General features: G+C 44.8%; 1 protein-coding gene across 1 annotated transcript in view; it reads left to right on the forward strand.

Annotated features, from left to right (window-relative positions):
• Window positions 1-14,855, forward strand: part of NPC1L1 (NPC1 like intracellular cholesterol transporter 1) — a 163,615-nt gene that overhangs the window by 101,646 nt on the left and 47,114 nt on the right. The window contains 2 exon segments of the mRNA XM_085636098.1: window positions 8,801-8,890; window positions 13,690-13,880. Coding sequence (XP_085492224.1) covers window positions 8,801-8,890; window positions 13,690-13,880 — 281 coding nt within the window.

Consider the following 14,855-nt stretch of genomic DNA (forward strand, 5'->3'; position numbering starts at 1 on the left):
TCTCCAGGTGTGGGTTCTTATTGATTTTTTTTTCTTCTAAAAATGTTGATTTTGAGGTGTATCTCTTTCTTTGCCAGAAGTCGTTTCTTACTCTGTCTTTTTTTTCTACATACATTGTAATACTTTGTGACCTCTTTTTTTCTTCAGAATTAGTTTCTCTTTGGATCTTCTCTCCTACTCCTTTAGATGTTTCTTGCTGCCTTCTATTTTCTATCAAGGTGTATTTCAGTGCATATTCTCTACTTTTTCGTTGTGCCTACTATTCACCCCAAAAATGTAACACTGTCTCATTCCTTTTTAGGTCTTGCTAGAGTCAGCGCATGTGCTGCTCTTGCAAGAAATTTAGTAGGTGGTTTAAAAGTGCTACCCAGGTCGGCCACCAGCTTGCTATTACACGCACAAGCGCGCGCGACGTGCACAGCACTTTTTCCCCACACGCGTGCGCACAACATGCGTCACCACTCGCATTTTTTTTATTATTTCATTTCACGGCCGCGCGGCGTTACTTTTACGGCCGCGCGACCAATGCTTGTTCTGTAAAGTGCTGAATTCTGTGGTAGTCTGGCTTCTAAGCACTCACTGTGCCCGCTCGCTCAGGAGGCACGAAAATGTCAGATAAGACTTTTTTTTTGCGTGCTTGTGCTTGTTTGGCCATGTGTTTAGATACAATGCACTTTTGTTACTTCCATTTCTCAGCCTCGCCCCTAGTCACCGGCACCATGTACCTATCCACTGTCTCTGCCTCTCTCTCATGGTTCCCCTGTTCTGGGGCAAAACTGGCTCCCTGGCCCAGGGGGCTCAGCCTGCCCGATGCTCCCTGCCCCTGGCTGCCCATCCCGGCCAGTGTTGCCAGATTTTTAGACCCGTCCCAAGCCCAATGCAGCTGAAATACAAGCCCAAAACAAGCCCAATCAGACCAGTTCCAGCCCAAAAACCAGCCCAAATTAGCAAGTGTCCAATTAAGCGCAAATCGACACCAGAACCAATTTTAATGACAAATATACATTCTATTCAATATACAGATGGTGGGAGGGTGTTAGCAGCAAGGCACATACTTTGCATATGCTTCATTTAAATTGTTTTTATCATTAACATGGCCATGGATGCAAGGCAACAATAAAAAATGTCCAGCGAACTGGTGAGTAATGATCCTGCTGGAGAGCAGCCCTTTGCCCATTTGTAGTTTTGAAATGCAGATAGGCTGTATTTTATTTGGATAGCTCAGTGGGTTACTGCCTTTGTCACAGAGATTCTTGTGTTACTTGCAGTTCAGAAATTACAATCCTAACATAGGACAGTGACCTATGAACTGTCATCAAAGAGCTGCATACAAACATGGATGGTACAGTTAGAAATTCCGCAGTCTTTCATTATTTTAATGTTGCTCAAATGAGTTTGGGCCGATATACATTTTTATTAGTAAAGCCAACCCCCAACCACTGGGTCATTGATGAGGCGCAAAAAAATACTTTCGCACTAGCGCGCCGCTAAAACACGACTGTCATGATGTCACTGACATGCATCATGTCACTCAGTCTCACTGTCACTTACCTGGTCGCTGGTGACTGGTGAGTCACGCAGTCACCGGTGGTGGGTGGCTGGCAGACTGGACACTAATGCTGCCTGGCAGTGGCTGGGCGTGGCCGCTGGCGGGCCTGGCTGGGGCTGAACTCTGAGTCTTGAGTTAACTTACTGGGCAGCCTGGACTCAGTGACGGGGGCCGCTGGAGTGACTGGGGCTGGGGGGGGGGGGGGCTGGCTTGGGCCTGGACTCTGGACTGGGCTGGAGACTGAGCTGGAGCGAGGTGGGCCTGGGGCCTGCTGATGAGGAGGATGATGACGAGTGCAGCCAGTGCCACTGGTCAGACTCGGACTCGTGTCGGACAGGACTCGTCGCGTCGACGTCGTCGTTAGTTACTCGTCTAGATTCTCTGGACAGTACTTGGACTCCTCCAGTCCTCCTCACACGTCTTCTGACCTCACACTGCCGGGGCTGGCCTGGGCCTGGCCTGCTGCGGCCCTGCGCCGCGCGGCGCATGCCGCCCGCTAGTACTGCAACTCAAGTCTACACACAGTCAGTACTTGGATCGGTGGCGGTGGTGTCGGTGACGACGGTGACTGGATCTGGGCTGGGACGGGTGACGGGTCAGAGAATCTGAGGCAGTCTACTCTCCACGTCGAGGCGAGTAACGAGTTCAGCTCAGCCAGTCAAGTTGGTTCAGGTTGGTGTGGTATTAAAACTCAAGCTCCTGCCTGGCCTGCTCCTGCTCAACTCAAGTCAACTACTCAAGTTGTATAATTAGCCGGAATGATTAGCCGCCGCCGAAAAGACCTTGCTCTGCTCACGTCACGTCAGCCCCCGCATTATATGGAACCGCGGGGGCTGACCTAAAATTAATTCCCAGGGCCGTCATTGGTAGCGTTTTCGCGCGCTACAACATGACGGCCCTGGAGACCCCCACATTGGCTAATTATTTGCCACAGACACCACGAGGGGTATGGTAAAAGTTAGGTGGTGTGGCAGGGGGGTGGCTCTTCTCCGTGTGTGATGTCACGTCCGCGTAGGGTGTGTGCACTGTGCTGCTATGCAGAACACAACACTCAGCCACTTAAGTTGGTCAGCGCGTCACATGACATCACACACAGCCTCCTCAGGCTCAGGCCCGGCAACAGGCAGCACCAGCAACAATGTAACAATAGTAGTCATTACTCAACTTCTACTTAGCCAATGGCAATGGCACCTGCAACATTGACCAATGACTGTTGTGTTGCCTGGGCCCTGGCTTGGTTCGTGTGTGTGTAATGTTTCAAGTTCTTCTGAGTTGCTATGCTACCTGCTCACGTCTGCCGCCCTCGGCTCGGAGTCGGCCTGGGGGGAGGGGGGGGTCGTCGGTTTCACTGGGCTTGGCTGGCTTAGGCTAATGCTAGTGCTGGCCTGGCTGAGGCTGGGCCGCGGCGCTGGGCGGGGCTAACTTTGATTGACGGGTCCGCGGCACGCAGGCAAGCAGGCAAGGGGGGGCACGCAAGGCAGAGGGGCTGGGGCATGCAATGATGAATGTTACTAGTGCTTGTGCGCGACTGCGCGATAGGATCAACTCACACTGCTGCATAGATAGTGGTAATGGTACTGGTAGTGGGCGTGGGGCGTTGGGCGCCCGCCCCAGGCCAATATTTCCCGCACAAGGTCTCAAAACCAGCCCAAAAAGTAGCCCCCCGCCAGGCATGGGTTTTTCCCGCACAACTGGGAAAAAAGTAGCCCAATTGTGCGGGAAATAGCCCAATCTGGCAACCTTGATCCCGGCTCTGTAATGCAGGGATCGCACACTGAGCCAGCAGTCAGTATTGCGCATTGCTGGGAGCATTTTGCACGCCTCTCACCGGGTCCTAGTGCCGCCTGCTGGGAGAGCTGCGTCTCACAAGCGGCTGACACTCTCCAGCCCTAGAGAGAGCTGGAGTGTCCCGGGAAGCACGAGATAACCTCCAATGTAAAGCACAAGCGATTCTCTGAGGGACTGAGCGGGAGAAACGGGGTACTGTTCAATTTTAGCGTGCAAGTAATGTAGGGACCTGAGGTTTACTACGCACCTTAAAAAATACTAAGCGCACCTCACAAGTGTTCTATTCCCCATACCTACCATATCAGGGTGACCAGAGTTTGAGAATCAACAACCGCGACAGGCCAGACATAAAAGCAGGTCTAAAGCTGTACTTCTATACAGTGCTGCAGGTACTCTGTAGCAGAGTGACTGCTTGTTTCTGAGAAGTGCCTATACTCTCCATTTAGAAGTATCAAGTCTCTCTTTAGAAGTGCCGGTACTCTCCTTCACAAAATAAAAAGTGCTGGATCACCGTACTGGACAGTACAGGCCAATTTAAAGCACTGCTTCTATATGTATAGCCGGCCTCGTCCAGCACCGCCTGAAACAAAAACAGATACATTACTTCTGTTGTTTCAGACTTTAGAGGCCTGTGGAAAGGAAACAACACATTTTCATTCTGCTTTGCAGGATGACTTGGCCTTTGTCCCAAAAACAGGGACATGTATTTAAAATTAGGAAAAGCTCCAGAACAATCCTCTGAAAACCGGGACTGTCCGGGGTAATCCGGGACGTCTGGTCACCCTATCCCATGCACAACACAATAAATTGATGGAAATACCAGAACCGCACGAAAACAGCCCCTTAGGTTAAGAAAGTGCTAAGATGCCATGCTAACAGTAGAAGGTTCTGTACAAATGCTTCTTGTCACAGCGGTTACAGGAACCTCACTTTCAAATAGTGTTGTTGGGTAAATTAAGGGGTTAAAAATCATTGCCTTGGAGAAGTTCTGAGAACCTCACGACCGGCTGTGCTTGTTGGAGGAAGTATGACGTCACATTCCCGTTTGGCTGGAGTAGGTCTGAGGATTACACAACTGTTTCCAGTTCTCCGAACACTCCTTCATCCCCTCTGCATGGGTCGCAGCTAGGAGCACTTATTCATACATTTTGGCATATGCCAGGAGGTGCTTCTGAGGTGCGGCTACCTACATGAAGTGAAGGCCAAGGCTTGCGAGGAAAGCCTTCGGACTCTATCCAAGGGTTGTGTGACAGCTGTTGCAGTTGTTGTCTTGTAGAGACAGTGGGCTACAAATGATATCTTCAAGATGCCATTCGGTGTTTGATTATAACAGTGGAAGCAATCAAAGTTACTTCAAGTTGGACAAGAGATGAGTGCAGAGCATTAATCGACCACTGAATACAAAGACGTAGCCAGTGATTGTGAGAGATTTCCTCAATATCACCCATAATGTCATCAGTGCTCTTGACTTAATGAAGTGGCCATCTTGGAAGCATATAAAATACCCTTCCAAAATTTCTGGCAGCTATTGGCTTTACCAATGCTGCAATACTTATATAGTGCTTACTGTGGGGTGCAGAATAACTTGCCTACATAGGCATGGTGTACGGTGTGCATCTGGTACAATGAAAAATAATTCTTCACTGCAACCTTACCTTCTGTATTACACATATGAACTCTATTTTCTCTTCATTTTAGCACAGAGAACCAACTAGGATGCAAATTACTTAACATAGGGGCTTCAATGAGTGGGTGAGAGTGTGTGTGTGTGTGTGTGCATCATTTCTCATACTATACTAATATATATATATATATATATATATATATATATATATATATATATATATATATATATTCACTAAAAAAAACATAGGTTTCAGGGGCGTTATAGTTAGCTGGACATTTCCCTCGTACAAAACCCTAGAAATTCCCCTGTTATAGTTAGTTCAGCTAACTATAACTCGCGCCCCCGCAATGCACTGCTGATGATGTCACATATTACATCACTCATGACATGGTCAGTGACATCACTGATGACATTCATTAGCGGGATGCGCGGACCCTAAGCACATCCCGCGATTTTTTTTTAAAAAACAAATTTTATTTTTGGCCTTGGGGGTCCTTGTGGGACCCCCTGAGCAGGCCTAGGGGTCAGGGTGTTTCTACCCTGCCCCTTTCTCGCGTTTTGCGCCTTTTTTTTGTGCTTTCTTGTGCCTCGGTTCTACCGAGGCACAAGATGGCTTCCAACACTTCCTGATTCAGAGTGTTGGCAGCCAATTAGCATTCAGCGCGCGATCGGGAGGGTGCGCGCTTGGTTCGGGGAGGGTGCGCTTATGGTGCGGGTAGGGTCTGCGGATCCTCCCCGGCCATAGATATTTATGTACATTTAACTCTAATTTTCTCAGGAACTACTGAACTGATTTACACCATTTAAGCAAAAGGCACGAGTCTGAACTGAGGACTACCTCTCTGCCAAATTTGGTGTAATTCCGTTCAGCAGTTCCGGCTGTAGCTGCGACAACAGATCCTATGGGAAATTGCATGGGGAAAACGCGTTTTGGCACCCCCCTTTTTTCTCGGCCCCCGCTTGACGAATCACCACAAAACTGGCCAAAAGTTTGGAAAACTTTGCGAAGATTCGTCAATCGGCGCCAACGTTATTCCAAATAGAATGTTGCGGATTTCCTATAGAAAATAGGTCCTAACTATAACTATCTACTGGCGACAGCCAGTAGATAATATATATATATATATATATATATATATATATATATGACGAACGCCAGTATTTCCACAATTTGCTTCCAAATACGAGGCGAAGATAGGGACACCGACTCCAGGTTGGTGCGTGATTTCTTTTATTCAGGTAAGCAGACGCTTCGGCATGGTGGCATGACGCGTTTCGCCCAACAGGTGGGCTTGTTCACATATATATATATATATATTCTCTTCCCTTATACCATAATAAATTAAAATATATATGCATTGGACATTATAAACCACTCAGTCTTTGGTTGAGCATTCCCATGAAATAAGAAATGCTGACTACAGTGGATCCTTGCCTTTATTAATATGGTATACATGCAAATACTTAATGGTCAACATCTATTATGGTGCAACAATGCCATTTGTGGGTTCCAGTGATATTTACAAACCAATCGGCCATCCGACCAATCGGACTTTGGTCTTCCGGTTTGTTGTACAATCAGTATAACCACTCAATAGCACTGTAGAACCCTCCAATGTATATCTGCTATTTATTAGTGCTCTAATTAATACTATATCATCCACACCAATATCTTCATTCTGGGCATTTTAAAACCTATTTTGTTCTGCAAAAGTTGTGGTATGGGCTTGAACCTAGGTTACACAATACACAAGGCTGGGTTGTTTAATTTTTATTTAATTGTTAAGATTTATAAAGCACGGATTATGCTCTGGGAAAGAACAGCAGACAATGTAAAGGGTGCAAGACATTATCTCCACACAGAGAGAGTACTTGGGAGCATGTGAAACAAGCATAGGCATAGCCAATAGGTCTCGCCTTTGGGAACTTATAAGTGTTTAGCCATGATGTTGTTGCACCAAGGATATTGTGCTGCATAACTAAATACTTATAAGGTCCCAAAAGCGAGACCTATTGGCTATGCCAATGCTTCTTTCTAGATGCAAGTCTGAATCTCCTCTTCCCCTGATATGGTTTCAGTCTTTTAATCATGTGTGTGTTGTCATCAACATTCCTCTTTCTCCCCCAACAGCAATTTTGTGACTTCCTTTTCTTCTCTAAATAGTGTTTCCTGCAGTATCTTCTTTTTCCCCCTTCATTCTTTGGCACTGTGCATTGTTTTTATTGTTTGGTTATTTATTTCTCCCCAAGACATTGTTTCATGTACTGAGTCATGTTTTATTTCTTTATGTTGTTTCTTGTATCTACCCATTCTTTTCCATACATTCTTTCCCATTCTGTATTTTGCTCTTCTTGTAGATACATTGTTATTCAGTGGGACTCCTCTTTACTGTCCAGATGATGCTTTTTATACCATCTTCTATTTCTTCTCAAGATGTTGCGTCTGATTTCGTATTCTTCCTCTCTCTATGTACTTTCACAATGTGTTTTGTTTTTGATGATGCCGTTTTTTAATGTGACTCATAGTTCTTCAGATATTGCTATTCACTTGTCTTATTTCTTTTCCGTGTATTATTTCTCAATGTGTGTTATTTTACTTCTGCAACTTTTGTTTTTTTATTTTCTTATTTCTTGCTTACATGTGGGTTCTCATTGTTTGTTTTTCCTTCTAAAGATTATTGTTTCAATTTTATCTCATTTTTATAAAATGCGGTTTCTTGATTCTCACTGCAGCCCCTATTTCTTCTCGTGATGTGGTTTCTCATTGTGTCTCCTATTTCTTCTCCAGACCTTGTTTCTTAATACATCTCCTTTTTATTCTCAGAGGTTGTTTCTCTTTGTGTCTTTCTTCCAGAAGTCTAACTATGTCCCTTCTAATCCTAATGTCTTTTTATCATATTTTCTTAAATATTTTTCCACACTGTGTCTCCTCTGCAGTTTGATTTCATCTCTTACTTTTGAATATTTTGTCTCTTAACCTGTCTACTCTATTCTATATGTTTCTCACCATGTATTCTCTTTCCCCCTTGAAAAAATATGTCTCAATCTTCCTTGTTTTTTCTTTTCGAGCTCTTGTTTACCACTGTCTCTCCTCTTACCTATCCACAAGTTGTTTTTCATGACTTTTCCTCTTATCCAGATAATTTTTCATCATGCTTTTCTTTTTCTGTAGAGGTCTCTAGATGTTAGATCACACTACATCTTCTTTTTCCAATACTTTTTCTTCTCTAGATGTCGCTTCTCATTCTGTTGCTTGCTTTTTCCAGATTGTAATTCTTTCTGTGCCTTCTTGTTTGAAAAGATTGTTTCTTGTATCATCTTTCTTTTGCAGGTGTTATTGTTTCCAATTATGCCTCTTTTCTCTACAGTTGTTTTGTCAAGTGTGTAGTCTTTCATCGTGTTTTTCTTTCTTCTGTACATCTTCTTTTCTACAAAGATCCCTCATTTCATCTTTAGATGTTGCATTGCAGTGTTCATTCTTCCCTAGCCATTGCATCTTATCGTTTTCATGTGTTTCAACGTAAACGTTCTCAGCTCTTTGTCTCCTTCCTTTTTCATATTCTGCGGCCCACTGTGTCTTGTCTTTCTTCTGCAGATTATGGTCCTCCAGTTTTTTTTTCCTTATTTTTCTCCTATTTCTCCTCTGGATGTTTTTCACAATATATTCCTTATTTTTTCAGAGGTTTGTCATTTGTGTAACTTTCTATTCCAGATTTGACTTCCTACTATCTTTCATTTGTTCTGTGTAGTTTGTTTAATTCTCCCTATATTGTTTTTCATATTTTTTCTCTTTCTCTTCAGACTTTAATTTTCTCAATCTCTTCTCTCATCCTAAGATGGTGGTGTTCATCTTCATGTTCTGTGCTGGGATTTTTTTCACTATGAAGGTCCGTGTGGGTCTGGACCAGGAGCTGTCGATGCCACAGGTATATTTGCCCCTCCTCAGAGCACCTCTATCATTACCACCCAAGATACTTCAATCTGTAACTCATAAGAGCACCACTTCATCTTTGCTCAGCCTCTTTCATCTCATGAGCCTCATATATCCTTAACTTATCAACCAGCTTTCACCTTTTGCTGTGTTATCTGCTTTTATATAATGTCTTCTACAATTACTATGGCAAGTAGTGCTATCTTAATCTCAGTGCCCTTTTAGTGTGCTTCTGGGATTTCCACTGATTTATTGTGATATTTCTTTTTTTTTAACGAATAGCTTGACAGGGCAGCAGTCTATTGGACTGTTAGCAATTCTTTAAAATATACGAACAGTGTGCTTTGACACCTCCCAGGGGACTATTTCTCTCTCACCTTGTACCACTGACTATTTGGTATATGATTCTGTACTCTACCTAAAAGGTGTAAATCCACTGGATTGCTTGGAGGACTATTTTGCATCTGAAAAGTACAGTCAATCATGACACTATCACACCATTCTCAAAAAGCCTTCTTTACAGAAAGAAATCCTTGTCTGCTATTTTTCTCTTCCATTACCAAAGCCAATAGTTCTGGCTTTAGAATGAATGGTAGGCAAAATTTGTGATTTCAAATTAAAGTTTCACTGTGGCATCACAAAAAGGGTTGGGGGAAACAGGTGGACTAGTCCCTTCAAAACATGCATAACAGGTGATTGAAGAGGGCTGGTTGATCCAGTAGACATAAAAACAAAAACGAAAGGGCTAATAACCTTTAACTGTGGCTACAGCAAGGCCTTGCTAAACCAATGAAACACAAAATAAGAGCGTGTCCAACAAACATGCTTGCAAAGATTTAACCTTACATGGAAAGCACCAAGCAACAAACTTCTCCCAGAATATACAGACTTAGTGGAATGGCACCTGGTTATCAGAATGAACCCAACAACTTCAGGAGGAAGATAGAAATACCTCAGCTGTTGTTGCTCAATCTCCATGCATGGAATTTGTGCAGGGTCTGGTGCAGGACCCGCCTGCACTGGTGCGACGAAAGATTCTTTTGAATGGGCAGCGGACTGCAGGACAAATGCTCATGGCCCGAAGTTCCGAATAAGACACTCTTCTTTACCTGTCTGGAACTCTAGGTTGACTTAGACCCGGTATTGCCCAATCTTTTTCAGCACTCTGGGCAGGACAGGGGTGTCAGAAAGGCATACAGGAGTCACTATCCACAATGCAGGCATGTGTCTAACAGGGAGGACTGCCTTGGAAACTCCAATGAGCAAATGTTTGAACACTGTGCATTATCTGAGGAAGTGAATAGATCACCTGTGAGTTTGCAGGATGGGAATGTGAAAACAGGCATTCTGCGAATCCAATGCCACTATCCAGCCTCTTGGATCCAGGGTAGACAGAATGTGGGCTAGGGTGATCATTTTGACCTTGTTCTTCCGGGAAGAAGAGGTTCTGAGGATAGAGATCTAGGATGGGGCGAAGACTTTCCTCTGGGAGCTGTTGCTGTGATGGTGGTATATCTGGTGGATAGGACAGAAAGGGTCGGGAGTAGTCATGATCTATAATCTGGAGCACTCATTAGTCGGATGTGATGCTCCTCCATTCAGGGAGGTGTGATGCGACCTGAATTCCTGCCAGGTGATCTTGTGCCGTCAATGGCAAATTGAAGCAGTTTTGTATCTGCGGCTTCAGAGGGGGAGGGGTTGTGGCCGAGGTAGAGCGTTTCCATGAGAGCCAGAACAATGTCGGCCGGCTCCTGAGAGGCCCGTTGTTCCTGAGGATAATGCTACTGTCACAGCATACATACCCAGCCAAATTCTTGTTGTTGGGGGAACTGCCGATTTGGTTGAGCTAAGCCTAGAGAGTCCGCTGTGGCTTTGCTTTTCACTTAAATTTCTAGAGACCCTAATCAGTCTTTGCCCCAAAACGTTTTGAGCCATCAAACGGCATGTCCAATAGAGACTGCTGGACATCGAAAGAGAAGCCTGTGGAGAGAATCCAAGCTTGGCACCTAAGCACTACGCTGGTGCCGACTGCCCTACCCATGCAGACAGTCGTGCCCAGGCCAGAATGGATTGTATCTTTTGCACTATCATTGCCATAAAGGATCAGATGTTGCAAGGTGCGTCTCAAATCCTCAGGGACAGCCGGCAAAACATATGTCACTCTATCCCACAAAGTGTATGAATACCATGCCGGGAGGCACAAGGTGTTGATGGATGGTTGGGCAAGACTGGCACTTGAAAAAACTCATTTTGTGAAGCTCTCCGGACTCGGATGTGAGCATGTCAGGGTTCCCAGAAGCAGGTCTGTATCACCTTGCCACTTGTCTTTTGACTGGTGGGAAAGATCCTGGTTACTCCCAGGTGCCCCCTAGTGTATCTATCAATGCCTCATTGAAAGGAATCAGAGGTTCCTGTGTGGAAGCTGCTGGGTTAAGAACCTCTGTGAGCACGTTAGTCCTTAATGCTTTCTTGGGTAGGTTTAGGTCGAGAACTTCGGACATGCTTCCACTGACTGTCTCAAAAGAGTCTGATTCTTCAGTGACTAGAGGGATAGATGAGTTTAAATCTATGGCAAAGGAGGTATCTAATACACTGACATCTTGTAGGTCCTCAAATACATTGTCCACATCCTGAAATGTTTCCCCTTCAGCCTCATGATCGTAAAGCTGCTGAACCTCTTCAAAGAAGGTATAAAAGTGTGGTGGGGATCGTGGGGGCCGTACTTCAAAATCTGATAGAATGATGGTATCATGGTCTGGCGTCTCTGCTGGTGTTGAGGGTTCAATCCGTAGCGTCAGTCTTGGGCCCAGACATGGTGTTGGATGCTGTGCAATGATTGAAGCCAGCAGCAGCATGCTTGAGGGCACGTCTGGCCTCGGAAGGAGGTTGAGTGGCATGTTTTGTATTGGGGAAGCATCTGCCGATGAACCTCCAACAGGCTGCCACCTCAAATCATTTGGGCCAGAAGGAGCTCCAGAAGGGTCCGGTGGGTTACTAACAATGGTTACCGCGGCTTCCTTAAGATGACCCATCTCGTTTGCCATGGGTATCCACTGAGGAGTAATGAGGTAAAGCGGATGCGCTTGTCAAGCGCGCTCCGTGGAGCAGCTTCGAAGCCTAGAAGTACTCAGGGCATTGCCCACTTCCGAGGGATGGGAGAGGTGAGACGACAGGGGTCCATGCTTCAACGTATGTTTTTTTAGTTTCTTTGACCTTCCTCAACTCCTGGTCTCGACGTGAAGCTGTATTGTGATTAGTTCTGGTTCCGGGAGTGGCAGCGTGACCAAATGGGTCCAGGACTGCTTCTACAACTTCTTTCAGAGCTCAGCAAAATCAAGTTTGGTGGTGTGGTTCCGAATGGCCTCCAGTACATTTTTGCAGAGCACGACCATGAATGTGTAGAGCCTGGTGCTATTGCACCCCAGGCAGACTTTGAGTATCTGTCACCGTCATCGATCATTGACAATACCAACACGGTTGAACCCTATAGTGTTAGAGCCTAAAGCTACACACTGCAAAGTATTTCTGAAGAAAAAAGTTTTCCTGAGGGAAAAGTTCTATCAAGAAACACGACTGCTAGCTTTAAATTTGTCTCAGAAGGCACAGAAAGAAAGGAACCGATGTCAGTCTACAGACACAAACGGGCCAGATGCGGAGCCACACGACCCCACCTACCAATGCATGAGGGAATTGCTAAGAGGTTCCTGCATCTAGTCTGCCACCTGGGGAAATTCACAATGTGAGGAAGCTGCAGCTACAAGTCTCTATCAGAAATAGAAAAACACTGAAATATTTGAGAAGGGACAAATTATTATTCTAACTCCAGTCTGAATATTTGGGGAAAGTGTATTTTTGGGAGCCTTGTGGTACTCTACATCAACAGGCACAGTAAAAATATTGGTGTGTCAGTGTGTACGCAATGCTTCTGTGTGTACAGCGGAGGCTGCGGGGCATTGAGTTGCTTCAATAGATGGACCACCAGCATAGTTCATCTAGAGAACTAGCACCCTGCAAAGCTCAGCCAGTTGGTATGCAGCTGACATGAGATAACACTTTTGAAAATAAGTACCGCATCTGAAATAAAAGCAAGCTGTAAGAGCACTTCCGGTTCATTTGAAAAAGATCTGACACAGAAAGCTAGGGAATTTGTGACATAGCAACTTCGAGGTAATGTTACCATTGTTAGCATTATGTCTGATGACCAAAAAATAGGCTGTATACCCCTCTAATTCTAAAAATATTACATTTGTCTTTTAATCCTTTTTTCCTACCCATCTGTTCCTGCTTTCTCTAAATCAGATTCCAATGGCTTTTAACTCTTTATTTCTCTCTATTCTCCTCCTGATCATTCTCCTTGTCTCCCTGTTCCATTTCCCTTCTTCACTTTAGCTCATTACTTTTCACATCATTCCTGCTTCTTCCTGACTCCTCCTTCGCTTTCACCCCAATCCATCTCCTGCTTTGCCTTCTTAATACTTCATTTCTCATTCTTGTCACCTTTTCTTTTCCACTGATTCCCTCTCCATCCTCACATTATTCTCTTAACCCTCTTTTCTCACACAGTCTCCCCCATAGGTCTCACTTCATTTCCACCTCTTTCTTTGAGATTATGCCGCCTTCTTCTCCCTTTGTGCTACTTTCTCTCTCACTTTTGTGTTTTTTAACTCTTTCCTCCGTTCCATTTACCCACTATAATCTGCACTCTTTCCCCCAACACTCTCATATTGTTAATATTTCCGCTTACCTCCCCACTACCTCTTTCCTTCACCTTCCCTTCTACTTTTTAATCCACAGGACTCGTACATGCTAGAGTATTTCAGCTACCTCAACAAATATTTCGAAGTTGGTGTTCCCACCTATTTCGTTACCACTGGCGGATACAACTTCTCCACCCTGGAGGGCATCAATGCCATCTGTTCCAGCGTAGGCTGTAATAACAACTCCATGACGCAGAAAATCCAGTATGCCACAGGCTTCCCCGACAAGTAAGTGACTACCATGCACCAGTCCTTCTTGTGGCCTAGTAGGCACACAGGCCACAGTGAAGCGGGGAGGGGAAAAGCGTAGATTGGAGCAGTGGCGCAATTTGTTGTACAAAAGGGCGAACGCTACGCCTACAAGAAGCTCGGATTTGAAGCTGAGAAAAAAACTGGGACTTATTATATAGGTTGGGCTGAATAGGGCGGGGTATTTACTGCATGATGTAAATACCATTAACCAGGGGAAGGTATTTCCCAAGAGTGGTATAAATACCTCCTATTTCGAAATTTCAAATTTTAAATGAGGCGTAAAGTGTAGAATTAGTACTTAACACTTGGAATTCTGCACGTTTTGGCTTTTTACGGACTTTTTTCCTAATAAATGTCGGCAGGTTTGACGTGCCAGAATTTATCGGGGGGAAACTGCGAAAGTTTGCGAATTTTCACATAACACGTGATTGTGATCCCTGTGCAATGTTTTATTTGCATAGGGATCGGCTTTTAGCCATTTACTTGGAATGCGGGCCCAGAAGGAAAACACAGGTATGAGGAGACCGCATGCACCTCTGCACTTGAACATATGAGTTGTGTGTCTCAACCCCAGGCTTCTTCCAGTGAGAAGAACTGATACAAAGTTACTTTAGGTTGCAAACCAGAGATTTTCTAAATGTAACTGTCAATGAATGTGCCTCTGGTGGAGACCCAGCTCCCATTAAGATTTCAGTTGATTGCTGGGAAATTATTTACCTCATGTTACTAGAGCCTATTGCCACCTGCACAATAACAGGCATTGACAAAGCCAATAGCTCTTGCCTATGCATTAGCTATTGACGTTGCCAATGTGTTTTAGCCATATTGTACGCCAGTGTGGCTTCTGTTCAGCATGGCTAAAAGTTAGTGGCATAAAGGAAGGTGGCATGGAGTAAAGTGTAGTGTGGTTGGGTGGGTAGAGTGAAGTGGAGTGAAGTGAAGTGGAGTGTT

The sequence above is a fragment of the Triturus cristatus genome, chromosome 11 (genome assembly GCF_964204655.1).
Source record: "Triturus cristatus chromosome 11, aTriCri1.1, whole genome shotgun sequence".
In the NCBI taxonomy this organism is placed as follows: Eukaryota; Metazoa; Chordata; class Amphibia; order Caudata; family Salamandridae; genus Triturus; species Triturus cristatus.